This window comes from Melanotaenia boesemani, chromosome 20 (assembly GCF_017639745.1).
Source record: "Melanotaenia boesemani isolate fMelBoe1 chromosome 20, fMelBoe1.pri, whole genome shotgun sequence".
NCBI classification, from domain to species: domain Eukaryota; kingdom Metazoa; phylum Chordata; class Actinopteri; order Atheriniformes; family Melanotaeniidae; genus Melanotaenia; species Melanotaenia boesemani.
The window spans coordinates 25730836-25758789 of NC_055701.1; the positions used below are offsets into that span (position 1 = coordinate 25730836).

The 27954-nt window shown below is 42.9% G+C and overlaps 1 protein-coding gene across 1 annotated transcript; it reads right to left on the reverse strand.

Moving 5' to 3' along the window:
• baz1a (bromodomain adjacent to zinc finger domain, 1A) lies at nt 1-27561 on the reverse strand. Its single transcript, XM_041971889.1, has 30 exons — nt 27411-27561; nt 26981-27113; nt 25396-25674; nt 25072-25233; nt 23876-23974; nt 18036-18123; nt 17840-17962; nt 17525-17758; nt 17349-17444; nt 13250-13388; nt 12269-12400; nt 11804-12124; nt 11455-11620; nt 11047-11154; nt 10797-10867; nt 10487-10593; nt 10096-10334; nt 9796-10016; nt 9519-9649; nt 9297-9439; nt 9060-9202; nt 8445-8516; nt 8214-8299; nt 7953-8117; nt 4937-5121; nt 4764-4862; nt 4517-4689; nt 2129-2307; nt 1910-1997; nt 1-1767 (listed from the first exon to the last, which is right to left on the reverse strand). Exons 2-30 carry the CDS (start codon nt 27091-27093, stop codon nt 1592-1594), a joined length of 4338 nt encoding a protein of 1445 aa, XP_041827823.1. The 5' UTR covers nt 27094-27113; nt 27411-27561; the 3' UTR covers nt 1-1591.
• Nucleotides 27562-27954: the final 393 nt, after the last annotated feature.

Below are 27954 nucleotides of genomic sequence, written 5' to 3' on the forward strand. Positions count from 1 at the left end.
TGATTATAAAACTTGAATTTATTTTAACAGAACAACAAACAGATGAGAGGACATTGGGACGCTGAGGGCAGCTAGTGGTCATAAATAAAGACAACGCAGAGACTTGAACTAAATAAATACAGAGCAGAGGGGGAAGGGTGGGCTGTAACAGCTCCAGTGTAGTGTCTCCAGCTGACATCCATCCACTAACACACACACTCACACAGCGTAAGAGTTAAATGACTGAAGACTGTCCAAAAACAAATTAAAGACAAAAAATTGCAGTAGTCAAAAAATACAAAAACTACAGATCAGAGGCTACAGCAGCTCCAGCTCGACATGGACGTCCTCTGGAGATGAAGCATTGCCTCCTGGTGGGTGTGACAAGTTCCAGCAGAGGAATGCATTTTCTTTGTCATTTCACACATTTTTATTTCTGTCTTAGACATTTCAGCTGAAGTTGTCTAGAAAAGTCAAACATTTGATGAAATGTTTCAACACAAATCTGAACCGAACACATCCAACATTTCCACTTCCAACACCTTTTTCTGGGGCGGGGAGCAGACTAACTTTACATCTGAACATTTAATATTGTTCATTCTGAGGAAGACACCAGATGGTCAGATTTAAGGAACTCAGACTGTCCACTGAGGAAGAGAATATTTAAACGGCTCTTTTTCAACCTGAGAACAAACAGCAAGTGATTGGTCAACCACAACATCTAATAAATGACTTCACCTGGAGGGGGAAGAAAACAAAACAGAAAACACAAAAACAAAACCAACAGCAGAATAAAATTGCTGACCAGGAAGTGATTTAGCGTTTACTTGATCTGGTCATATCATCACCTGAGGAGGAGACCTGGTTATGTGACGAGGCAGCCATGTTTGTTTTGTATTACAAAAGAGAACTTGTTGACAGATTCTGGTTGAATTCACTCAAGTGTAAGATTTTTGTTCAGACAGCAACCGAACAGAAAAAAAAGCTTCATACACACACAACCTCTTCTGGCTCTTTGTCGTCCAGATGACAAACCCGGAGATCCTGCAGCCTCGTGGGGGTTCTAACTTCTGTAAAAAACCAGCTGAACTGATTAAAAAAAAAAATTTAAATAAAAATTTGTCCCTGAGGAAACATCAACGGCTTCATCTGAGTCGTCTTTTCACCATCAGTGCAAAGATTCTTCAGTGGTTTTTGCTTGGATGAAAGACAACATGAGGTGAAATTAGCCGGGACTCTTACTGGTTCTACAGCACCAAAGGTCCATGTGTCCAACAGGTCTGCTACGTGTCCCCGTCTGTGTGGACAGACCGGGGAGAAATGCCCTGAACAGCAGCAAGAAAAACCTATTTCTCTACATGACTGAACTCCAAGTAGCTGCAACTCTGATTTCCTTTACAGTGAAGCTCTGCTCAGGTGAACAGGTGAGGGGGTGGAGCTTATGGTTCAAAACTTTCTAAGTTTAGACTCTGAAACATTTCTGACACCAGCAGCTCCCTTACGGAGGCCAGAGGTCACAAAGAGTCGGTCCTAGGGTAAAATAACTTCTTCACCTCTGGAGCAACCAGGCTGCAGCGAAGTGGACGGAATGAGATGATAGGGTGTGTTTGGTTCACTGTCTGGAGCGTTTGGCAGGTGGGGTGGTGCTTCGGTCTGATAGGCCGAGTCTGCTGAGTTCAGAGTGGAAGAACTGTTGCAGGCGACGTCCTGCCTTGGCCTCGTTGGTGTGACGAGGGTTATATTGGAGGCAGTTGGAGAACATCAGCTCCACATCTGAGATGTACTCTCCTGCAGACACAATCATTTAGTACAAGTTAAGCTGGAGCCGATTTTGGGCCGACTGCTCTGAGCCAATGTCGGGGCCGACGTCTCACAGATAACATATCAGTGCTGACAGCTGCAAGACGATGACCGCGTGATGGAGTCTTACCTGCCGTCTGATATTCATAGTTGTTCACCTTCTCTCTGATGGTGCTCAGAGCGATCGGCTTCTTGATGATGTCATAGTAATCAGGAACCTGCACACAGATGAAGATCATGAGCTACAGACGACACTGTCACAAGTGTTCAGAGGTTTCCTCTGACCTGGATCCAGACTTATGGGGGCAAGTAAATATAAACAACAAAAAGAAAACAAACTCATCACCACCTGAGTTCTGGACACCAGCTTCATGAAGGGCCAGCTGTCCTCATGTCTGACCAGTTCAACGGTCAGCTGCTCACAGGCCGACAGCTCATGGACGCCTTGGTTCCTCCCAGAGGAACGCCGACTGGAGGAGGACGAGGAGACTGGGAGGACGGTTCTGGATGGTTTTGGTGATCCAGCATCTGAGACACCAGCAGAGGACAAACACTGATTCTGTGTGGTTTTATAGATCTTGATCCAACAGCAGGGTTTGGTTCAGAGGACCAGACCTCAGACCTGAGCCGAGCAAGTCCACCTACAAACAACCTGACCCGAGACCTGATGCGAGCAGGTCCACATACCAACTACCTGACATGAGATCTGAACCGAGCAAGTCCATCTATCAATGACCCGACCAGAGACCTGGGGCCTCATTTATAAAGCTGGCATACGCACAAAAAAAGGCATATGCCAATTCCAGTCAACTTTTGGGATTTATAAAAACCAAACTTGTCCCTACATCCACAGCTACTCTGACTGGCATATCCACAAAACAGGGAGAAACGGTAAACTGCAACACTAATGGTACAGATTAAAACAAAGGAAGTGATGAGAAATGTGAGACATTTGTGCAAAATCAAATTTTACCTTTCACAGAAATAAATTCATGAGTAAAGAGATATTTAATATAAATATTCCTAAGAGTGCACACTCACAAAACAAAAACACACACACAAAAAAAATCAGGATTTACTAGAGAAAGGGAGATGTTAAAACAACAAAACTTGCATGTTAAAATACATTCAGGCTAAATACAATCTGCTGCCAACAGACAGATCAATAATAATCACTATTAAAATGACATTGTCCTCGTGGAAACATGCTTGTCAGTCAGGCTACAATTCCCCCACCTGTAGCTATTCAGGAAATTGATGGATGGATATAGAAAGGCATCCCAGTGCATAAAGATGTTTATTTAGCTCTGCTGGATGATATGGCATGAGACTTCGGAGTGAGCAGATTTTTTGGGGGGACCAGCAATACTTACTGCATGGTTCATGACCCGATTTCGACTACCGTGTGCTGTACTCTCAGACCTCTGTGATGCTTTGGGCCCGGCGTTACAGTGCTGCAAGTGCTCACAACACTGGGTTTCTGGCAACCGGTTCCTTCCAGACGGAACCGGCTAAAATGCCTTTCTAATGAAGTCATCCCAACATGTAGCAGTCAGTAAAAGAACATGTGGAAAGTAGCTTCAGCCATTCAGAGTAGCAGAGTGGGATGCAGACTGGAGGCTGGAGGTCTGGAAGTGATGCCCCGCTTAGGAAACACGTAGAGGTAGGGGAGGTAGGAGTCCCTTTTATTTTATTTATCTTTTTAAGTGTTGTCCCAGTTTCCACACGGTCTTTATCTCCTGCAACTCCTGGTTAATAACAGTGATGGTGTCCCTCTGCATCTGCAGGACATCCTCTGAGGACATGGCTGGTGCAGTGCTGGGTGGAGTCTCTGGCCTCACACTCTCCAACCACAGCTGCAGCCCCACCCACCCAGCTAGAACACACAGGAACTAGAAAGAAATATTATTAAACACTAAATAAACTGCTAGCAATCTCAGTTGTATCTGAGATCTTTTTATAAATTAAAACAAAGGACTAAATTACCGGCATCCGATGCCTTTGGCATGTCTTCCCTCTGACGCTGCGTTGACAGCATCTGCACCTGCAGCCTTCCTCTGCTTTTATGACCCTGGGGATTTTTATTTATTTATTTAACCTTTATTTAACCAGGAAAGTTCCATTGAGATTAAAAACCTCTTTTGCAGGGGAGTCCTGGCCAAAAGGGCAGCAAAAAGTATCAAATAAAACCTTTTCTAGTTTTCCAACGTGGTGCATCAGGATCTCAGTCTCACATTCCGACAAAATCCGCTTGTTCCCTCTTTTCCCCTCAAAAGCCATCATGGAAATGATATGAGTATTTATTATAGGCGTTCACCTGACCTTTTATAGCCACCATGTGGGCGGGGCAGGGCGCTCCCTCACGTGCACAAACTTGATTATTTTGATTTATGAACAGAAACAGGTGTGGGATGTGTGTGTGCGCTGTTATAAATCTGGAGGTTTTTTCGCGCTGCATTTCCTTTTTCCCTACGTACACCACCTGTAGCTTGCTTTGCTACACAGTTTTAAGAATGAGGCCCCTGATCCGAGCAAGTCCACCTACCAACAACCTGACCCGAGACCTGATGCGAGCAGGTCCACCTACCAACAACCTGCTGAGGAGTAAATAGTAACCAAAGACGGAAGGCAACTTTAAGTTTAGACAGACTTGCTTATTGGTTGTTGGTCTGACGTTTCTATGCCAACAGGTCTGGTTTCTGAACATTTTCCATCTGGTGGAGGTTTAATTTTGTACCTGTTGCCGTCCTCTTGAGACTCTCACTTTGACCTGGGGAGGTTCTGGTGTTTGGTGCCAGGATCTCGTGGCTCAGGCGAGCGCTGCTCCGGCTCCCTGAGCGGGCCAGACCTTTACCCTGGGTTGTCACGTTTGCCTTCGATGGAGGTGGAGCGGACTTTGTCCCCGAGGATCTGTGTTTGTAAAGTTAGTGAAGCATGGTCTGGACTGTAATAAACTCTGATCAGGATCAGGTTAGAAGACTCACCTGGAGGATGAAGAGGTTTTCCCTGATGAAGGAGTGCTGTTCCTGGAAGTGGGCTGCTGGTTCTTCCCTCTGGGCGGCTGAGTCTGGATCTTTTTGGTGCTGCAGCAGTGAAACGAGTCAAGCTGCTGTTTGATTGGGGAACTGATGAAAAAAAAAAGAAGATTCAGACTTACCTAATTACCACCTCCTCCACCTCTTCTTCATCCTCTTCCTCCTCCTCTTCAGACTCTTCATCGTCCTCTTCCTCCTCTTCCTCTTCTTCATCCTCATTGATAGAAGATCGCTGTCGGGACGGAATACGGCTGGATCTTTGTTTGGGTCGACAGTCCGGACAGAACCAGTCTCCCTCTGGAACCGACTGAAACACAGTGAGGTTGTCAACAAAGATCATGCTCATCTTTAAAGGTGAAGCGGCTTCTTTCAGTTTAGACAGTGGAAAATATATTAATCACATCAACACAATATATTTTTGTTCAAAACATATATTTACAAATCTTGTTTTTACAATCTCCTTTTAGGGTTCAACCCCAACCTAAGAAAAAAAACCTTTCCATGTTTATTAAAGAGAGGAAAACATACTGAAGTATGTAGACGCACATGTAACAAACCTTTGTTTTGACTCAGCCCTCTGTTCTTATTTAATAGTTTTCTGTTTTTTCTTTGTTCCCTGTTTAACAAGCCTCCCAACCAGTGCTTATTTTTTTTTATAATGGTGGCAAAAAATGTGAAATCGAACAGGAAGGAAGATGCTAGGTTAACGCTGGAGGCCATCACCAAGCTTCTTGAAAAACAGAGGAGTTAGTTACAGAATTCAAAGTCTCATTTAACCAACTGGAATCTAAGCTTGATGAAACACACCTTCAGTTGAAGACCACGACCAACGCCTCTCCTCACTTGAACTCACCACAGAAGACCTCAGCCAGCGGGTCCTAGACCTGGATAACACTTGCGCTGTTCTACGCAAAAACACTAAACTCAAGATGGTGATTCTTTGTCTGCATTGATACCAGGTGAAGGAACTTATCAGAGGGGCGCAGCAAAGAGGAAAGTTTAAGTTCCGAGGCAAGCAGATTTTAATTTTGGAAGATTACAGCCCCGAAGTCGTAAACCAGCAGGTGGAATATAAAGTCGTGATGACAGAGCTTTAAAACAGGGGTCTGAAACTGGCCTTTCTCTACCCCGCCTGGCTTTGCCTCACCTTACCTGGTGGCAGCAGACAATGAATCAGCTCAGTGAAGGAGGCACGCAGGTACATCCACAATCTTCCTAAACCTACGGACTAGTCTCCATAGCGGGACTAATCTCGTCAAAATCTGTCTAAACGGAAAAACTATCTGAAGAACTACATGCAGTTCTTAAAATCAGCTGGTGTTAATAACTATTTCTGCCATGACTTGTCACTACATGGTAGGAGTCCCAGACGCTGGTTTATTGACACCATGCTGCCATGTGTTTAAAACGATTATAGTACATGGTTAGCCTGCATTTGTGTGTGGAAGACGCGCAGGTAATTGTTTTATATACCCAGCTTCTTTTTCCCTTTAAGAATCCTGATCCATTCTGCCAGAGGTGCTAAGTTATTCTTGAATAATTATTTGGAGCAGTAAATGGTTGTTTGAAACAGGAACAGTAGAGTGAGATGTAAGTTCTGAAGAGCTTGCTGCTTTCTTCTTTAGCAGCTATTCCTTTTTTGGGTGGGGGGTTGTGTAGCTGCCAGCAGTGCCACCTCATCTATTTTATTATTGCCCAGAGGCCTTCAAATATCTCATAGTTAGGCCTGTCGCGATAAGCAATAAGTCAATTAATTGCACGGTAAGAAAAAATGAGTGTGAAAAGTTTGCCAGCTGCAATCTTTTTTTTTTCCTTTCTGTCTTACTTTACCATAGACTGTGTATGACAACAGGTTTCACTATGGAGTATCTGGACTGAACGTTCTGGTTTCTTGCGGAGTGATCTCTCTCGTGTCATACTTGATAGCAGCATGTTGCAGCACAGGACCGTGGTGAAGCAGTTAACCTGTGCAGGCCGGTAGGCCGAATTTGTTTTACATGGCTGCCAACTCTCACGCATCGGCTGTGAGACGCGCTAAACCTTCGACTTCTCATGCTGAAATACCCATCAATCAGCTAATCGAGAGGTTCGGGAGGATTCCCAGTGGGCCGCATTACTTTTGGGCCGGTGTGGGAAAAACGCAGCAGCGGTTCGATCACTGCTCATAGATCAGTCTGACACGCAGTGATGAGGGAGATATTTCAGCTTCATAAACAGCAATGACGCACAGTTTTTTTTTTTTTTTTTTTCCTAGTGTTTTTTAAACACAATGGTACAAACTACCGGTTTTCCCTGTCTGAGCCCCATGTTTAATTTTATTTTTTTTTTAATATATTTGAAGAGCAAATTTTTTTTTACAGAACAGAGACTTTATTTTCTATCATACTTATAGTTTTTAGTTGTGTTTGGTTTTCATTCATTGTTAATGAAACAGAGTCCATTCTATTCATTGTTTTAATTAAAATTTCTTCCAGTTCCAATGTAAATGTTTATTAGAAATTAAAGTTTATTGATCTTTGAAAGGGTGTGCTTGTATTATTATGGCATTGCCATAATTCTAATGTATACGGCAGCTTGTTACCTATCTCTTCTATCCCTGACGACACTTATGATCTGATCAATTGTTGGAGGCTATAGATATACCGACTCAGGAGAATTACCACGTGTAAATGTTAGCAAGTTTTTTAGCCAGGTCATGGACATAGATAGGTCATACGTGTTACAACTGATGAATGTTATAGGTTCTATATGTTCAATCATTGTTGTTGAACCTCCAGATTCAGTACTGCAGTGTCTGAAAACTGATTCGGAAACAGTAGTTGTTAGACAACCGGTCTGTTTCGATGGTACAGCTGACTAAGCAGAAGGTGCCATGGTTTAAAAGATAAGACACTTAGAAAAACTATTTTTCTATTCAGCAGAAAGGCCACACATGTCCTAGTCCTTGTGAGGCCTAGGTCAATCTGAGAGTTTCTTTGTCATGATTAATAATTCAGTCATTAACAATATGTGCTATCCTCATTAAATTTAATCTGCTTCTTTACCATATTAGGGGGCTATATTTAAATGTGCCTCACCCTCATTGTCTGTGTCATTTTAAATCTAACTTTTTAAATAAGCCAACCTGGCCAAGTTTACCTTCAAACGAGGCCTCAGGCAGTGGGTGTGGTGTCCTCGACTACAGCCATCACACAGCAGCATGTTGTCAGCGTCTCCTTTGCGTCTGCAGATGCGACAGCGAGCGTTGAGGATTGAACGGGACCACAGGATGCTCCGCTCCAGACTGGACAGGTGGACAAACACCTGGAGACACAAAACAACAGTAGATACCCGATCTGGAGCCCCGTTCTGAGGCAGATAAAAGATTCTAGGAACTTTGTGGATCAGGGAGATTCTAACCTGAGAGAGGCTGGAGCAGGACTGCAGAGACTCCCTCCATCGCTCCAACACCGTCTTAATGACCCGACCGCTGTCGCTGCCGCCGTCTGACAGAAACACGAGTCTGAACTTCACTCACTGTTTACTTCACCAACACCAGGATATCAATTTATAACTCAACGGATAGAAACAGACAAAAACTGGAATTCAGCTGAATTTTAATTCCTGTAACTGGAAGACATGAAGTTGTACCATCACTAGCCTGGTCCTCCTCTTTCTTCTTGTTCTTCTTCATCTTCTGGTCTTTTTTTGAGTCTTCCTCACCTGCAGATGAATGGTTATAAGTGAATAAAGTCATGTTTCCTTCCACCAGTAAATTTATGCTGAGATGTTCAGGATAAGATCAGGAAAGGTCAAGAAGTGATCAGGGTCAGATCAGAAATGCATCAGAAACAGACCAGGAACAGATGGGGATCAGACTGGGAACAGATGATCAGATTGAGAACAGATGAGGATCAGACCGGAAACAAATCAGATCAGGAACAGATGAGGATTAGATTGGGAACAGATGAGGATCAGACCGGAAACAAATCAGATCAGGAACAGATGAGGATCAGACCGGGAACAAATCAGATCAGGAACAGATGAGGATCAGACCGGAAACAAATCAGATCAGGAACAGATGAGGATCAGACCGGAAACAAATCAGATCAGGAACAGATGAGGATTAGATTGAGAACAGATGAGGATCAGACCAGAAACAAATCAGATCAGGAACAGATGAGGATCAGACCGGAAACAAATCAGATCAGGAACAGATGAGGATCAGATTGAGAACTAATCTAGGAGAACTAAGAAAGGACCCACCTAGTGGAGCTTTGAGGAACCGTCTCTCAATGCCTTGCTCAATGTGACCGAGGGCCTGAGCCAGGATCCGTATGGAGCTGCTAACCACCTGAGGAGTCCCACTACCGCTGGTCCCAAATCCATCAGACTTCACCTCCTGCAGCCTGTCACATAAACACACGAGGAAGGCGTGTTTCACACCTGTACAGATCACCCTATGTTATTGGCTTAGGTTACAATCTCGACATGTCAGTGCACCTGTCTTTGCCTCTCAGGTGGGCAGAGTCCACCTCCATGGCTTCCACCTGCCTGTTCATCCTGGAATTCTCTCTGCCATCAGAGCCTAGCAGCTCGTAGTTTCCTGCTTCCAGTGCCGACCGCCATACCTGTCTGTCCATCACCTTAACAGAAAGAAAGCAGAGTGAGTGCTGCTTCACCTGAGTCTACCTGTCAGGTGTCACTGTCAGCAGCTTCAAATACCTTCAAAGTTCCCAGAGTTCCCTGGTGGATACGGTCCTCTATGTCCAACAGCAGGTCTCTCAGCCTGACCTCCATCACAGTCTCAGCTGCAGCGCTGGATTCGGGACTTGTCTGAGAAAACCTGGGATCACCTGGACAAACAGGACAGGTGTCAGAGGGAACACTGCTGGTTTTTACAGGCAGCTTTTTTTTATATCAGTGAGTTTGGAGATTTTTGCCTTTTTGTGTCATAACTGTGTGTAGTTGTCCACTCAATTTTATTCACCTGTATGTTTACCTGTGTGTGTGTATTTGTTGTGGTCACAGTTGTGCAGCAGCTGCTGGAGTCTATCTCTCTCCTGCAGCAGCGCCTCCCTCAGGCTGCTCTCTCTGTGACCTCGCGGGTTCAAAGCCTCGATCAGCTGATCGATCTCTTCCAGTGAGCTGTAGAAGGACCACTGGTTGGGTCGGCTGACCGGTGGACTGAAGGTGTGGTGGGGAGCTGGGCTTGAGCCAGTACTGTCCGGTTATCAAAGAGAGAAAGGTTTATTCATCGTTAAAAGTTTTCTAAATGCAGAGTTTTTACTGAAGCACCCACCTTTCTCCACCTGGATCATTCTTGACCATTTCCTCATCTTCCATCTTGCTTGCAGAGTTGTCAGCAGGCTTCGGGCGCGGCTGCAGCATGTCTTCAGTCAGACCGAAGCAGTCATCTTCCACAAACAGCACAGAGGCAGAGGGGAGGATCCAGTATCTGCGGTACATCCGGTCTCGGCCTAGAGGCAGCAGGCAGGTACAGGCGGCTGCCTTTTGGATCCGCTCCTGCAGTTCTCGAACCTGCCAGGATCAGACAGATGGATCAGATCTCAAACTGAACAGGGGCTCAAAGTGTCTGATCCATTGTCTTCATGTTCAAAGATCTACTGGAAGTCTGATAAGTCAGCATTTGTACAGAGACGATCAGATGAGTCAGTGTCTACTGGTCTCACCCTCTCCTGTTCTTTCTCTTGCTCCTCTGGACTCAGGCTGGGAGGAGGGCCTGACAGAAGTTTGGAGTCGGAGTTTGTCTGATCTTTTTCCTTCTGCTCGTCTTTCGCTGCAGAGAACAGGAGAAACACAGTGATCACATTTCACTCTGGAACCAAAAACAGTCTGATTTCTCTCAGTTTTCTGCAGAGGGTTGATGTGAACATATTTATCTAGAAACCAGGAAGAAGACTACAGTAATCCGGCATTAAAGAAAACCTCACAAACTGAAGCAAACATCTGATCATTTTGGCTTCAGGCCTAAAGTTTTACCTTTCGTCATCATCTTGTTGGATGAATCATTGTCCTCCTCATCCTCAATCTGATGTTCTGCAGGAGTTTCACTGAGGAAAGAGCAGATATCAGGCTCTAAAGTATAATTTATTACACTGCATCACTGCTGTATTGGTATTAGAAACTCTGAGTGAGGTAAAAAAAAAAAAAAAAAAAAAAGTGTACTGACCTAAAAACACCTCAGTGCTATTTAATAATTATTTTTTCTTAAGTTTTTTCCCCCTCCTACCCATTAGTTTGGAGTCTGTCCTTTGCCTCCTGTTCCTTCAGTTTGTCTTCCTTCTCTTTTAGTCTCTGTTCTTGGTCCCTCAGCTTCTCCTCTCTCCGAAGACGAACCCTGACAGATATCAGAAAAACATCAAGTTTCAATGTTAGACCAACTCTATGGGGCATCATATGAACTTTAGTCCTAGAAAACCTGACGTTACATTTGTTTCCAAATCAAGTCAGTAAAGTGACACGTGTAGTTATGGGCTGAAGGAAGATCTAGCACAGATAGGAGCACATCCTCATCTTTCATGCTTACACTGAAGCAGTGTGTCCACACTGGAGATACTACCTGTGTGTAGTGTGTGGAACATAATGAAAACACCACATAGCTTCACATGGTGTGTGTTTGCGTTTTGCATACACAGACCTGTGTGCAGCCTCCTCCCTCTCTCTGCGGTGTTGCTCAGCTCGGACCTCTCTCAGTTCCTGTCTTGCTGTCCTCTGCTCCTCCACACAGTCTTCAATCAGATCCCTGCTAGATGCTAAAGTCAGCAGTTTCCCCAGCAGGGCCTGTAGGATCTTCAGCTTCTCCCCTGCAGACAAAAACAAACCTCCATTCCGACACGTTTCAAATTCATTCCTTCACAGCTTACTTCTACGTCTACCTCCACAAAGCTAACTGCTGCAAGATGAAGTGATGGCCAGTTACCATCAAACTGGAACCATGACCAAACCCATTTTAAACTACAAACACTCAGACCGGAAGTTGTTCTGACCTGCTGTGAGGTCGTACACGGGCGTACACGTCAGCTTCTTCAGCAGCGCTGGTTCAGCCAGCCGCAGCTCCACACACGGATCATCCGTCACCATAAACCCTCCCTGCTTCTGGTAACGAAACTTGGCGTTGCCATGGTTACAGTCAGCGCCAGACCCTAGGATGTGCAGGCGCAGGATTTCTGACAGTGTGCAGCTGTCAAGGTCCAACTGTTTGAGACTACACCCCTGATGGAGCTGAGGCCAGGCTGCAGCCAATGAGGCGACGGCGCTCAGAGCTGAGCGCGTTGCATCCGAGTCATCATCCAGTGACTCCCACAGGTCTGCAAGAACGGACATATTTAACACATCAGTCAGCTTAACCAATAAAAAGTGGAGTCCATCCAGTATTATACATTCAGACGTGATGTGGATTATTGTACCCCACAAAAATGCCCATTCTGTGTGTGCGTGAGAGAGGGACTGACCTCCAGCTTGATCTTTGGCCACCTCTTCTTGTTCTTCATCCAGGGCCTGAAAGATGGCCGTCAAAAAGAAGAAGAGCAGCTCACAGAGAGGACCTTCAGGATCAGAACCTACCAGAGCCTCCTCCAGAACCTCTGTGGAGACAGAATCTGTCAGAATCAGCCACCCTGTCTTTAGAGGAGCCTGTTGGGACCACTCATTAAGCATTGACAGCATTCACACAATTACACTTTTTCCTCCTTTCTTATTTATGCTACTGCTGGGTTTCCTCCAGGATTTTTATTTTTTTTAAATATATGTTTTTTAAGGCAAACATGTAATGTAGTTTTACCAAATGGCAGTTTTTTCTTCATGTACCACCCTACTTTTTATAATTAAATGACATTTTTTTCTTTTACTTCTCTTATCTTTTCTATTTTTGACCTGGATATCTAATAAGCATGTCCTGTATATAGTATTTTTTTTTATCTAACAGTAATTTCATTCTTTCTTTTCTCTCAGTCATTTTATGATGCTGCTGTGACACTGAAATTTCCCCGTCTGGGATTTATAAAGTACGTCTGATTTTGAAGAGCTCTGCTGTACGGAAAGTCGGGCAGAGCTTCTCCTGCTTTGCCTGCTCACTTTTCTCTACCCTACTTGTCTTTTTATGAGACTTATTTAATGAACAGCTGATTGAGGTGCAAGGAAAGTACAAAAATGTTGACATCACATTTGGCATTTAAAGACACTGACATCACTGCGTGCACAACATCTGATGAAGTTTCATCTTAAATATGAAATTAGCGGGTCAATTGTTCATTGCACATAAATACACAGAACAAAAGGAATATTACTCCTAATGATTCTCAAACTGATGAACCATACTTTTTGGACCTTGTTGTATAGTAGTGACCTGTCCAAGCTTTTAGGATCATCCTATAGAACCAGAACAAATGTAAAGACCCACTTTGTCCAGCAGGGCCATTAAGAAATGTTCTCACCCAGAGTGACACCTTCAGGGAACTCATCCTTGAGGTCGAAGGCCTCACCAAATGCCTGTAGGAACTCAAGGACCATGAGCGCTTCTCCAAAGAGCTCTGGTGGAAGACGAGTTCTCACTGGAACTGGACTGGGTAGATCCTGATGGAACAAACATACAAAGAAGAACATCAAGAATGAATCGTTCCAAACTGGAATATTTCTGATTCAAGTCAAACCAGGGGTGGACAAGTTCAGTCCTAAAGGGCTGCTGTCCTGCCAGATTTAGATGTTTCCCTGTTTGAAAACACCTGATTCTAATGAATGTGCCAGTGAGCAGAACTTGATAAGTTGTTGGATCAATTTCAGTGTTTTCCACAGACCAGGTTGTGGTGCACCCCTGGCACCAGTGAGGGGATAGTGTCGCGGGGTTGTAGTGGTCGGTGGAGTCAGACATCGGGGTGTATGAAAAGTGTGCAGCAGGCAGCATTCAAACACACATTTTCTGATCTGCCAAATTAAATACACACCTGTGTGTTGATCTATTGTTCTTCAGTCCCCCACTAAGACAGCTTTAAAGCAAACATTTGAAATTATTCAGCTCAATCTCGTTTATTTAAACTAAGTTATTTAAGAGAAGAGAGAACTAGGACTAATCTGTTTCCACCTCACCTTCTCTTTTGCTACATGTCTGTGCATGCGTGCGAGCAAGAATGAGCGCTATGAACAACTGGTTTAAGGGCTGTCAGGTTATTGAAATTTTTAATTGGATTAATCATAACTTACAGATTTTAGGCAAGGTAAGTTTATCTGAAAAGTACAAGGGTGTCAAATTCCAATACAATGCACATAATGAATTTGGAACCAACAGAGCCTGTTAGTTATTGTATAGAAAACAACATCATAAAATTATAATAAATAATAATAAAAGAGAAAATAAAATCTATTGCATGTATTTCTTATTGCTGGGAGTAATTTCAAGTGAAAGCATTTTTCTATGGGCCAACTATAATTTCCTCATTTGAAGAATCAAATGCCCTGTTATAGCAAGCGAAAAATTGGAAAGAATTAGACTGAAGGTCAGTTTGCTGCTCTGTCAGGGTTAGTCTGTGACCCTCCCGACACTCATCATACAAGGCAGGGAGAGACACTCAACTAAAGACCCACTTTGTCCAGCAGGGTCATTAAGAAATGTTCTCACCCATTAATCGCTTGTGTGCAAGACACCTTTAGTTGCATTTCTTGATTATGTTTTTGTGCTGTAAAGTAGTATCGAATCTGAGTTCTTTCTTTTTTGGTGATACTTCTTTTCTTTTGTGTATACTGAAGGCCTTATTTCCTGTTTTGTTTATGTTGTATATATTTTAATTTAGTATTGTAAATAAACTCGTTTTATTATAAGTATCCTAATTCCGCAGTGTGTTACTACCCTTTTCACCCCTAGACCTGCGGGGTCGTAACATAATGGGGGCTCGTCCAGGAGCTCTTAATTGAAACAGGTGTGTTTTTGCTGATTGTGCGTGTATAGTTGGGGTAAGTAGGGTGTATCTCCTTTGTGGCAGCATTGGTTGAGAACTGAGGCAATTGATAATGGTGCATTTTGATCTGGAGCGGTTCATTGAGGATCCTACTCCAGAACAGATTGAATGGTGTCGTAAGGACGATTTGGCCCTAATAGCTGACCACTTCGACGTTAAGGGGCCGAAACAAATCAATAAAATGGATTTGAAGTCTCCTGTGAAACCTGTTACCAGAGACGTTGCTGGGGCTGTGAAAACATGAAAACCAGAGGAGAGAGCATGTTTTTACTACCACAAACCTAGCCATTTAATTGCAAATTGCCAGAGATTGAGGCAGAAAGACCCAAACTCTCCTCCAAAACCAAAAGGAGTAAGGAGCAGAGTAATCCCTGCTCTGGAAATTTTAAACAGTCCCGTAAAAGATGGTAGTGAACCTGATATTATACCAACATGTGTGATAACCCCTACTCAAGCAAAGAGAAGCTGCAAATACAGAAACTGATTTATCTGACCATTTCTTTGTGTCATCCTTTGCCACCTCCTCTTCATCTTCCCATGGTATTCCATCTGCAAACACCCCTGACGTAAAAGCTCAGGAGGTTTTAACCACCCCCTGCTGACTTTCAGCTCCCGATCACTCGTGCACGGCTTGGTGCCGCGCAGGAACAGGATTCAACCCCACAAATGTTGTTTTTTAAAGAAGTGCCAATGAGTGCCAATCAAACAACTACAGCTAGTAGTTTCTATATCCAGCATGGTGTGCTGATGCAACGTTGGTGCCCAGTTTTCATTCCTGAAGCAGACTGGAATGAGGAACATCAGATTGTTGTGCCGGTGTCGTTCCGCCAACAGGTGAAGCACTTGGCACACGATGACAGTTGGTTGGGGCATATAGGAATCAATAAAACCTACCAGAGCGTCCTGAAACACTTGTTCTGGCTCGGTATGAAAGCTGATGTCATTAGGTACATCAACAGCTGTCATACTTATCAAATGATGGGGAAACCTAACCAGCCAGTCACTCGTGCTCCGCTACATCCAATTCCTGTCCTATGAGAACCTTTTAAAAAACTTATTTTGGACTGTGTCGGTCCGTTACCCTGTACTAAATCGGGTAATGTATTCTTGCTGAACCTAATGTGTTCTGCAACCCGCTACCCAGAAGCTATTCCATTTAGCCGGATTACGGCTCGCACGGTGATCAAAGCGTTAATAAAATTCTTCTCAACTTTCGAACTTCCTCGTGTGATCCAAACCGACCAAGGAACAAACTTCATGACAATGGTATTGAAACAAACCCTTAATGAATAAAAACATTCAGCACGTCATGTCGAGCGCCTACCATCCTGAAAGCCAAGGCACTTTAGAAAGATGGCATCAGACGCTAAAGGCGATGCTAAGGAAATATCACTTTAGTAAAGGTAAGGATTAGGATGAAGGAGTTCAATTGGCTTTATTTGTCACACGTGGGCTCCGCAGGACTCCTTGGGGTTTAGTCCCACCGAACTTATTTTTGGGCACAAACCCCGAGGACCCCTCAAAGTATTAAAAGAAAAGCTATTAGAGACACATGCTTCTCCAAAGAAAAACGTGTTAGATTTCGTGTCTTCCTTTCGTGAACGTTTACATCATTCTCGTGAGTTCGCTTCCGCTACCATAAAAGTCATCCAGAACTCTATCAAAACAGCCTTACAATAAGGTGCTAGCTTTACTCCCCTTTCCTGGCACGGCATTAGATGCCCGTTTCTCAGGACCTTATGTGACCCGTAATTTATACTCAATGGAAAAATAAGTGAATAAAGCATTTAGAACAAATTATATAAAACTTCACATCATTTGAGACACTCACTTCACAATAAGAAATCAGTAGTGCCAAAATCTATCAACAAATTAATTTTGACAGTTTTTCTTCTCCCAGGGGCCCCTATAGATGGTCTGTTGTGTTTTCTTAGAAGCCTACTTACTTCTTTCCAGGTGTAGCAGCTGTTTAGTTTCTCTCTTTAGCTTTGATTGCAGCTGTTGTGGTTTGTTTTCTACCTTTTGTTTTGTTCTCACTCTCTTTTTTCTCCATATTTCTCCTCTACGCACGTTTTCCTTCTGTTTCCCCAGTCCAGCAGTTATAAGCAAAAACATATTTTAAAATAATAATAAATAATAACATTTAAGATTCAAAAGGAGCCCCATATCCATAAGGCTCCTCTTGACAGAGTAAATGTGTTCAGCACAACACGGCAGCCAGACCATCATTCTGCTGTCATGATGCTGGACAAGAAAAAAAAAAAAAAAGACTTATCTTGACTCTTGTTCTGTACCTTTCTCTCTTTCGTTTTCTCTCTTCCTCCGATAATATCTTCTTGCGTTTCTTTGCTGAATCAGTTATGATGCACGTTCGAAACGGCCATTGTGTTTATATCTGTTTGCTAGCGTGTGGAGCGAAACTCGGCTCCAGAAATATGCATGATAGATGTCACTGTGCCATCAAATGAGGCCAGAACACAAAGCTTTAAGGTTGGAGGTTTTACCACATTTTACCACATTAACAGCTGTGTTTGACTAAATTTACTAATCCCATGTCAAAGATGAGAGATGGTGTGTCACTGACCTTCAGGTCTTCACACTCCATGTCTTCTCTGGGTTTGTTCCACAGCTTCAGTCGTTCAGCATACTTCTTTTTCTCCTCTTTTAGCTTCTCTCGTTCCTGTGGATCAGGTTCAGATGTCTTGACACAGGCTGGTTTCATCTGACAAATTTTTTTTACATTTATGCTCATGGCCTCACCCTGTCTTTCTCCAGCTTCCGGCGCTCCTTCTCTTCTCTCTTCTTCTGCTTCTCTTCCTCAAAGCGTCGCCTCTGCTCCTCCTTCATCTTGTCCTTGTCCTCCCTCTCCCTCCTCTTGGCCTCCTGGGCCTCCTCCTTTTCCCTCTTCAGTCGAGCTTTGTCCTGAGCTGCAGCTACCATTTCTTCTCTCTTTTGCAGCAGCTTCAGCTTCTCCATCGCAGCCAGTGGACCCGACTTAAAACAACATTTTTCAGGAATACTGATTTTTGGACAGCTGGTTTAAACTAGAACACAATATCAGTTGAGTGGACGTACCTGTCCAGGTGAGCAGCGTCCTTCTCCATTAGAAGGGGGGCTGAAGGGGAATAGGGGCGGCTCATCAGGGAAGAACTGAGAGAAAGTCTGCTCAGTCAGCCGGTACTTCTTCACGGTGGCGGGCTGGAAGATTGATGGAGGTGAGCAGGGTTTAGGTGGAGGGGTTTACCTGTGAAGGTGTGAGTGATGTTCTCACCTTGAGTATAACAATCCCTTTCTGAGGCTCACAGTGCTGTTTGAAGAGTAGCTTCAGTCTCTCTCTTGACAGAGTGGATTTCCTACGACTGAAAAGATCAAACCATCACATCAGCTGCTAATTTTAGACTTAAACTAATGATGATCTCACACAGAGCCAGATGAGGTATGACAGATACCGTGTCTGTTCTGGGCTCCCAGCAGGGCCGAGTTTACGCTGATGAACGTATATGCAGTAAAAAAAAAAATCTGCATTAAATCTAACTCTGGAAATCTAAATCTAAAGCTGGACTCCCTGGTGCCAGTGGCAGAGAGGAGAACACTAAAAAAGACTACTGGCTATTGTGAATGATGCCAGTACCCCCTGCACACTGTCATCAGTGCACAGTTCCACCTCTACTGTGTGCAATGCTTGTTTATATTGTTTTATTAACTTATCTTATTGTTATTGTTATATTTATTGCATTCTATTTGCCTCTATTTTGCTTTGTACCTGTATATATTGTGTCTTGTGCTTGTCCTGCTTTACTGTTGGTGTTGTATTGCTGCTGGTACCCAAATTTCCCTGAGGGCTCTCTGAAGGGATTAATAAAGTATTTCTATTCTATTCTATAACTCATCCCACAGTTAACAATCCAATTCTAACAGAATAAAGAAATATAGTTGTTAAAAATGTCACTGTGCATAATCTCTCTGTCGGAATTTATTTACATTTTTGCCAGTTTTCCTTCATGCTTCAGCTGCAGGAGTTCAGTCTGGTTTCCCCACAGAGCTACATTACTCATGAATATTTAGGATTATAATTTGCTCTGGAAATATGAAGGTATGGGATAAAACACCTGTTAGGGACTTCTGTCAGCACCATGTCTGTGTAAGATGCAAAAGTTTGAGCTCTGCTAATTAACCAACTTGCCAAACAACATTTTCAACAAAACTCTGCAAAAACATGCCCAACATCACCACAAAGACAAAAGCTGTCGATAGACTCTCCAGATATCAGTTCAGAAACAAACAAGGGGACGAAAAATCATCGGGAACAACTTGAGCTAGCAAGCCTGCTAAGCCTGTCGCAGCTAGCGCAAACACAGTTAGCAAAGCTGCGGCTAAAAATATGGAGATGCTGCAAGCTATTGTTGAGTTGAACCAAGAAATATGAGGAGACATCCAACAGATGAGAATGGATGTAAAGGAATTTAAAGGCCAAACCAAGGAATCATATAAAGACTTGAAACATCAGTTGAAGGTTTGAGTGCCCAACTGACAAAGCTAGAAAAGAGCGTTGTTGACACAGAAGAGCATATAGCAGCCACAGAGGAGACCACCACGGCCCACGGAAAAACCCTCTGCTTCCTACTGCAGTGTGAGGCAGAACTAGTGGAACAATGTGAAGACCTTCAGAATCAGGAGAGAGGGCAGAACTTAAGGCTGTATCAGGTTCCTGAAGGAAGCAAGGGAAAAGACATGGCGGCCTTTATTAATAAGCTAATGCAGACGGAGCTGACGGATCTGCCATAATTCGAAGATAACATCAGGATTGACCGGGCGCACAGAGTGCTTATGCCGAAACTGAAAGAAAGTGACCCCCCTTCACTCTATTGTGATTAAATTCACAGAATACAGAGTAAAGGAACAGATCCCGCAGCAAGCCTGGAAACAGCGCACAGTGAAGATGGGTAAGAGGCAGATCTACCTTGATAATAACTTTTCACGTGAGCTGCAGAGGAAATGAGCTCAGATCAGATACGTTGTTAAACGGCTAAAACAGAAAAATATTAAAGCAAAGCACATATACCCTGCCTGCTGAGGATGACAATGGGCTCAGAGGAAAAAAACTTCCAGATAGTGATGGACGCAGTGCTGGTATTTTAGGATTTGAACATCTAGTTCAGAAGTAATGAACAGGATAAAGTGGAGCGAGAGCTGGCCAGACACAGGTGGGAGAGACAGGATGCCAACCGAGGTGGCAAAACTCTTGTTTGCAGAAGACGACTGCAGGTTTTTCCTTCCTTGAAATAACTTGGCATATTATGCAAAAAGTAATGTCTCTATTTTACTTATAATAATTTCCTGTTAAATGGGGCAAAGTTAAACTGCCCTCCTATTACAGTGGTGTTGTTGGGCTGCTACATTTGTTGTTTTTTTTTTTTTTTATTTATTTATATTTTGCTGAACCCAGAGTGTAACAATAGTAAAGCAACAACAAAGTAGACATGCTAAAATCAAAGATAGGACAGATATTGTGGGTTGCAAGGCAGAGCAGACCAGACATGTGTGACATTTCTATCTTAGCATCTAGCACTAAACATTCTACTGTTCAAACTCTACATTGTGCAAACAAGCTCATTAGAAAACTGAAATCAAGGAGTGTCAGGTTGAGGTTTCAGTACCTAGGAAAGAAAAGCTCCCTCAAACTTGTAGTGTTCAGTAGGGCTGCAATGATTAGTCGACAATAAAAATAGTAGACAACGAATTTAGCCGTCGACTATTGTCGGGGAAAAAAAAACTACCTAGTGAGACATCGTCTTCTAATCCTATCTCTGCTGAGAGTTGCACAATGCACATGCACAAAGAGGGGAAAAAAATACAGAGTGAGACATCGTCTTCTTTTTTAATCTCTGCTGAGAGTTGCACATGCGCAGTGAAGTCCGCCAGGGGAAAAATATGGTGGCGGACTAGGGAAGAAAACGGTGGCGGAGAACGTTAAAAGTCTGGGATAATTTCACGTTAAACTTACAAAATAAATTAAATACATGTGAGATTTTTAAAGCAGACCTTGTGTACTACAGAAGTACGTCTGCAAAGCTCGAACATTTAAAGAGGAGGCACGTCAGACTTAACAACCTTATGCAAAATTTCAAAGCTGAAAGTGAAATTAGATCCATTTATAATAATCGTGAGATACATAACCCAACTGGTCGACTAGTCGTTTTAATAGCCGGTGACTAATCGACCATCAGAATAGTCATTAGTTGCAGCCCTAGTGTTCAGTGATGCCTCCATGGGAAACCTCTGATGGTGGTACACAGGGTGGACATTTCATCATGCTCATGGGTGAAAACGGAAAATTCTCACCCATATCCTGGCAGTCAAAACCTATTAGGAGTTGTGCGACATTAGCAGGAGAGACTCTAGCGCTTGCAGATGGGGTTAACAGTGCAGTTTTTCTTGCAACACTATTCAGAAATCACAGCTGGTAACTGCTCATGCTAAAATGTACCCATTGTGTGAGTAACAGACAATCATTCTGTTCTGGATGCAGTAAAGTCTGTAACTAAGAAAAGACTGTCTTGAGATCAGCAACATGAAGGCGCTAATACACTCTGGGACAATTCAGCAGATCGTCTGGTAAGCCACCAAAGAACAACTCGTCAACTGCTCAACCAAAAAGTGGGCATCTGCCCTTGGTCTCCTGAGAGCCCTTAGCAAAGGTGTATGCATACTTAAACTTTAAATGTTACTCCAATGCCTCATTCAGTCTGTACTGTATTTTTGTTTTGCTGTATGTTCTATAAGACACACTGCAATATTTCATGTTAATAGCAGCACTTTTTTTTTTTTAGTAAAGAAAAAAGGGGAGATTGTTATGTTTCTGCCACAGCGCACGCACAAGGTTTTGAGGAAGTTCTGTGTTACTATTCCTGTGAGCGACTGAAATGGAAGTGAAAGTTTTTCTCTAAACCCCCGTCTGGTTATTGTATTTAACATGGGATACCTATAAGTATCCCATAGGGATCAACCTATAAGTTTGCTTTGTCAGGATTTAAAAATCTTGACCTCTATCTTGGCAAATAGAATACAGAGATATACATATTTGGAAATTAGTTAACCCAGATGCAACGGGGTTCAGCACTGGACAGCAGGGCACCAATAATGTTAGACAAGCTCTTAATCTACAATCTGTTGCTTCCCATTGAAGGACTCCATAATGTTTCTCAGACTAGATGCTGAGAAAGCATTTGACAGATAGGACTGGACATTTTTGGAGCAAACACTGGCTCATATGGACTTTATTAAACTTTGAGTTGGATTGGAGTGTTTTATATGAACACTGGGTAGAAAGTCAGAGTTAATGTCCAATACTTCAATTTGGGAATTGGGACAAGGAAGGGGGATGCACTTCCACCAGTCCTGTTTGCTTTTAGCATTGAGCCCCTCGGAGAATTGATTAGAAGCAACCCCCATATACAAGAAATAAGAGACAAGAGGGGGAACCAACATAAAATGGCCTTATACGCGGACAACATATTTATTGAAAATCCCGTCCACTCAATCGTGGCTCTCCTACAGAATCTTAATGAATATGGTGTAGTACCCAGTTATAAAGTTCATTCATTTTCTGCACCACTTTGTCCAGTTAAGGTCTTGGGGAAGCTGGAGTCTATCCCAGCAATTAACAGGCAAGATAAAGTTAATCATAGTAAATCAAAGCTGATGATGGTGTCTGGGATGCGGCCTAGCCAGATCTAAACAGGTTTTCTGATATTTAGGGATCACACTCACTCCCCAAGTAACACAACTATACCAGGCGAACTATAAAAGAAAATATTTTAAATATTTAGAAATGAACTGGCAAGATGGGATCTGCTACCATCATCCCTTTTGGGTAGAGGCTGTTAAAATGAATCTACTACCCAGTTGCTTGTCCCTGTTTCACTACCTCCTAGTAGGGATCCCAACATCAGCCTTTAAAATCCTGGACAAACTTACTTTATTAAAATAATTAAACATCAGCTACCCAGCAGAAAGCATGTTTTCCATATATACAGATATCTGTTAATGGACACTTCAGACACTACTTTTTTTTTAAATAAAAAAATAAATGGGAGTTAAACATGATTGGGGATGGAGAGTGGGAAACTGACTGGGTGTAATAATGGTATTAACAATAACGTCGAAGGAGTTCGACTGGGTCAAGACAAGGTTCTTCAAGATGCCCTCAGTGGTTTCCAGATTTGTTAATAATCCAACTGCAATATGCTGCTGGAGAAAATGTGGAGGGGGTAGCAACCACTCGCGCCTATTATGGGATCGCCCTATGATGCTTGCTTTTTGGAAGGGAGTAAAGAGCAAGACATAAAGTTCTGGAAATTAATTTACTTTTCCCCCAAGACAGTTTGTTTTCGATCTAAATCTTTAACACATGTACAACAGAGACCAGAAGCACATGCTACACATACTCTTAATGAATGCTAGGAAAAGTATGACAAAGTGGAGGAATCCACAGCCGCCTACAGTAGCACAGCACAGCTGAGGGAGGTGTACAGAGTGGAGGCTTTAACTGCTCGATTACATTTAAATGTCTTTGAGAGGAGGTGGCTACCTATAGCAAGATGCCTCACTGAGGGGAAACCCACACTATGCTGTAATGTATGAACTGTCCACTTATCTATTCTTCTTTCATTATTATTAGTCTGCTGTCTGGAATCCAATAGGTTTTTTTTTTTAATCTTGTTTTTTCCCCTCGCACTGTGTTACATACTGTGATGTTACCAAGGAGTGTTCACCATTGTGCTTTTCTATTTACAGATAAAAAAGAATAAACACCTGTTAACATGATGGTTAGGGTTAGTTAAATCAGGTAAACAAATTTAAAAAAGGTAATTATAATATTTAATTATTCATCATTATTTATTTAGAATATATCACATTGCTTATAAAATTAATTAAATGAAAAAAAATTATATACTACTACTAATAACAATAATAATTTTATTGTTTTAAAAAGCTATCAGAAAAGTTTATATAACTTTATCAATAATTAATATTTAATATTTTTTAATACAAAAAAAAAAAAATCTTAGAACCTCGTTGATAGAACAGATCCCAGATATCTCTTCTCACCTGATCTGATTGGCTTTGACAGTGAACGGCTCGCTTTGTTCGCCCTTCATCATCCTCACTTTGTATTTAAACACTGATGGACTCAGAGGTTTCTTTCTCCTGCAGAGACAAACACAGATGTGCTTCCATCACTTTATGCACCAAGCTGTCGGTCGTCTATCTGGAACACCTGGAGAGTCGGTGGACGTCTCGATTTTCAGTGAGTAATGGATTTGCGTTTCAGTGTAGCCAACATGTCCAACAGGTTCTTCATTCTCCTCATCTCTCAAAGCCAATTTCAAACACTTTTCTAGCATTTACACAGTTAACTTTTGATGATTCTGGTGATGAATTGCAGGCTTAAAGCACCACTACGTACGTTTCCAAACTTAAAATAAAGATATTATCAGGGGAAGAAAGGAAAAGAAACAGGGACAGAGCAAGAGACAAGAGTCAACATCAAACTGACTGACTGGCTGGAGAGTTTGCAGATTAGAGACAAGAAGGAGATAATGCTGGATTAGCCGTTCAGTGCAACTCTGAACAATCACAGAGCTCCTCTGCTTCTTCCTGGTTCGGACTTTTAAAGTGCAGATGTGTGAGAGAGAAATGTGACCTGGATAATACTGAACGGTACATAACAGCAATACGGCGGATGAGTCTATCCTGCTCAATGAAAAGAAGAAGAGAAAGCTGTGAAGCTATAATTTAAACTCTCTAAGAGTCCTACATTAAAGTGGAGGTAAACTGTTTTGTAGGGCAGCAATGTTAAAAGTGGAAGACAAACAAAATTCCTCATCAGACAAACATTTTTCTACAGAAAAACATCTCCAGAGAAGGTCTTAGATGACATGAATCATCATAACGGAGGTTAAAACATACAGAACTGATGTGCATTCTTGAAGAAGCAGAATTTTATTTATTTATTAATTATCTATGCAAACATGCATGCTTACGGTTTGAACAATAAGTTTCAGCTTTACTCTGCTTTGTAAGAGGGAAAAAAACCTAACCAAAAACCCCTACAACTTATCTCTTTTTTTAAAGTTGCTGTAAAAATCAGGAATCTTAAGTCCCAACAATCAGAAAAAAATTGCCATGAAAACCTGAAGAGAAGGTTTATGGAAACACCACCACAACAGTCTTCAATAATCACCAAGATCCCAGGATGCAGCTGTGACCCAGAGTTAATGGCTGTGACAGGATAATGTACTGACCCTTTGGCCTGAGATGTGGGACTTTCAAAGGTGTCACTTTCATCGTCGCTGTCACTGATGACGATGGCGTCCACGGCAGCAGGACCGGTGTGGCCATTAGCAAACTGCGCGCCATTAGCACTGGAGAGAGGCGAGATCACCTGCAGGATCTCACACACGTACCTGCAACAAATACACCAAGTATGTAGTAAGTACTGGAGATACACAGAAAAAATAAACACCAGTACCTGTAACCAAGGTTAACTAGACCAGCGAATGTGAGAAGTGGAGCTTGAAACAACATAGAAAATTTGAAAATGGAAAAAGGAAGACTTTGCCGAGTACCTGGCTCCATTGCGTCTACTGACGTCCACCACCTCCCCGGGGAAGAAGCGGTCTTTGACGAAGGTGTAGACGTCCTCGCAGAGCTCCGTCAACCTTGTGCGGTGGCTCAGAGAAGCCAGGTGGAGCAGGGGGACCACCAGGGACTGTGGGAAGGTCTGGAGACTCTGCTTCGCTCGCTGCTCACTCTCTACAGCCTCCAGGTAAGTGAGGCCCGCTCGCCCCGTCAAGGCACAGCTCCACACCAAACTGTTACAGAGGATGGTCCTCTCAAAGAACTCACTGAGGGGAGAAGTAGTGATGTTACGTCTGACACAAAAGCCCCGAAGCCTGGGTCAAGAAATGGGGCGTGTCCAACTAAAGCCTTATCTACAATAAAACCACATGATGCAGGTCAAATCCCCACAGAATTTAGTTTAAAATGTCAATAAAATTTGCAGCCACTTCAGAAGTAATATATTGTTTCCTCACAGTTCTCACCAGAGCATCCTGTGGGATAAAACTGGTCATGTAAAAAAATACACAGTAGTGTTCTGACACAGCCAAATCAACGACAGAGGACACACCGGTGGATGATAGCAGCACTGAGGACGGTGGGGATTCACTCTAAAGGTCCATCATTATGGATTAGGGTTATTTAATTCGGTCCCAGGAGAGCTACAGTCCTGCATGTTTTCATTTTTTCTCTGCTCTAACACACCTAACTCAAATTGTGCGGAACTTCTATTTAATCTGAGTCAGGTGTGTTGGAGCAGAGAAACAATGAAAACCTACAGGACTGCAGACCTCACAGTACCTGAGTAGCCCGATATAGATGATGTACACGTGCACTAGTCTGATATGGATCATGATGCTTCGGATCTGCTCTAATCAATTCAGAGAACAGTAACAGAAACCGTTCATTTGTTGAGATTTACTGACTACATTTATATCTCATCTTTGAGAAAATGACAAGCATCAACAATCCTTATCTGAAACCAAATAAAACAGAAGCCACGTAAACACACAACTCATCTTTCCGGAGCAGTTTAATGTAAACAAGGATGAAAAGTAAGAGGGAAGCGAGTGTCCAATGCAGTTAAATAAAGTTTATAGTTCGTTGCGGGACATTTTCTTCAGTTTGAGGTAAAAGTGCAACACCTGTTAAAAAAAACATGGAGCTCATACTCATCGTTTCTGTTATAAAAACCGGTTCAACTTCCCTCTAACAGGCCGTGAAGAGCAGTTTAACGATCTTAAACGCAGACAGCCGATCTGCTAACGGCTAAAAGTTGCTGAGCTAGCCTCCACTGACAGCTTCACTGCTAGCTCCCCGAGCTAACCGCCGCTTTAGCTCACTTTAGCTAGCCAACGCTACACCTGCCCCGGCTCGTGTGGTCCTCTACCAGCGCTAGATACCTGCTTTAACCCACTTCAAACTGGTGGGGGACATTTAAACCCCATTAAAAGCCAACGGAACATTTTACTTTCAACTAGAAAAAACTTAGTTTTTGTTGTATCTCGAAGTTTCACAAACTGTCAAACACAACATTGCCAAACTACTTTTAGCAGAGCAAACAGGTGAGCCAGGTGAGAGGGGGCTACTTACTCGTAGGTCCTGAAGATTTCGTGTGTGATTTTACAAAGAAACACTTCTTCATCCGGCCGCAGGTCCGCCGGTGGTTTCTGTCGGATGAAGGCTTTTCTGTGGAGTAGCGGCATATTTTAGCTCCGCTTCCACTCTGAAAGAAAGAAAAGGGAAACTGGATGAACTCACTGAAACCAAATATCACACCATAATTCCGGCTGAACACACACATCAAACTATAGCTCCATAGTGGAAACGGAGTCCTGGTGTGAGCGCACGCGAGGCCAGGCCGAGCGGCAGGAGTGAGGAGGAGGAGGAGAGCGGGTCTTTTGTTAGACGCGCCGATAATCTATCCCCGCATGGAAGTGTCCTTCTCCACTCTCTCAGCCAAGGAACTCAGCTCTGACCCAGTTAAACATAAAACACACCGTCCACATCAGCCGACACTTACTGTAGTACAGCACAATTTTGTTCCTGGAGATCTTTACCAAGTTGTAATGGTACAGCGTAAACCGGCAATTCTAAACGAGGAACAAGTCCGGGCCAAATCGGCTCACTGGCGGCTTGTTGACGAAGTTTTCATCCACTTCACGGACTCACGCTCAGCTCGGAAATTTCCAACTTGTCCATTTCTTTCAAGTGTCTGATACTGTATATGTGACAGACGGACAGACATGGGTGCACTGATAACTAACATACCCACCGCAACAAGAGGCGATCAGGAACAAAGGAGACATCATTTAGTGTAGGCATTACTAATAAACTGTGGTTTAACAACAGAAAACATTTCAGACAGACTAAGAATATTAATAAAAATAAATATGAACTATTGACTCAGCTACACGATTTTTCAAAGTGGTTTATTTTCTTTTTAAACTAAACTTTTTCTAATCTCTCCATATACACCTTCATCCCTACACAGAATATATTCCCATACAGACTTCTGTTTTATTAGTACTTTTTTTATATCTCAGATCAATAAAACTGAAATTTAT

Bases quoted from the DNA above. Each gene is read 5' to 3' on its own strand.
- baz1a (XM_041971889.1), bottom strand. From the start codon at position 27,093: ATGCCGCTACTCCACAGAAAAGCCTTCATCCGACAGAAACCACCGGCG. The intron at 17,963-18,035 runs GTGAGAACATCA...TCAATCTTCCAG, and splicing joins AAGGGATTGTTATACTCAAG to CCCGCCACCGTGAAGAAGTA. The intron at 17,445-17,524 runs GTGAGGCCATGA...CCTGATCCACAG, and splicing joins GGAAGCTGGAGAAAGACAGG to GAACGAGAGAAGCTAAAAGA.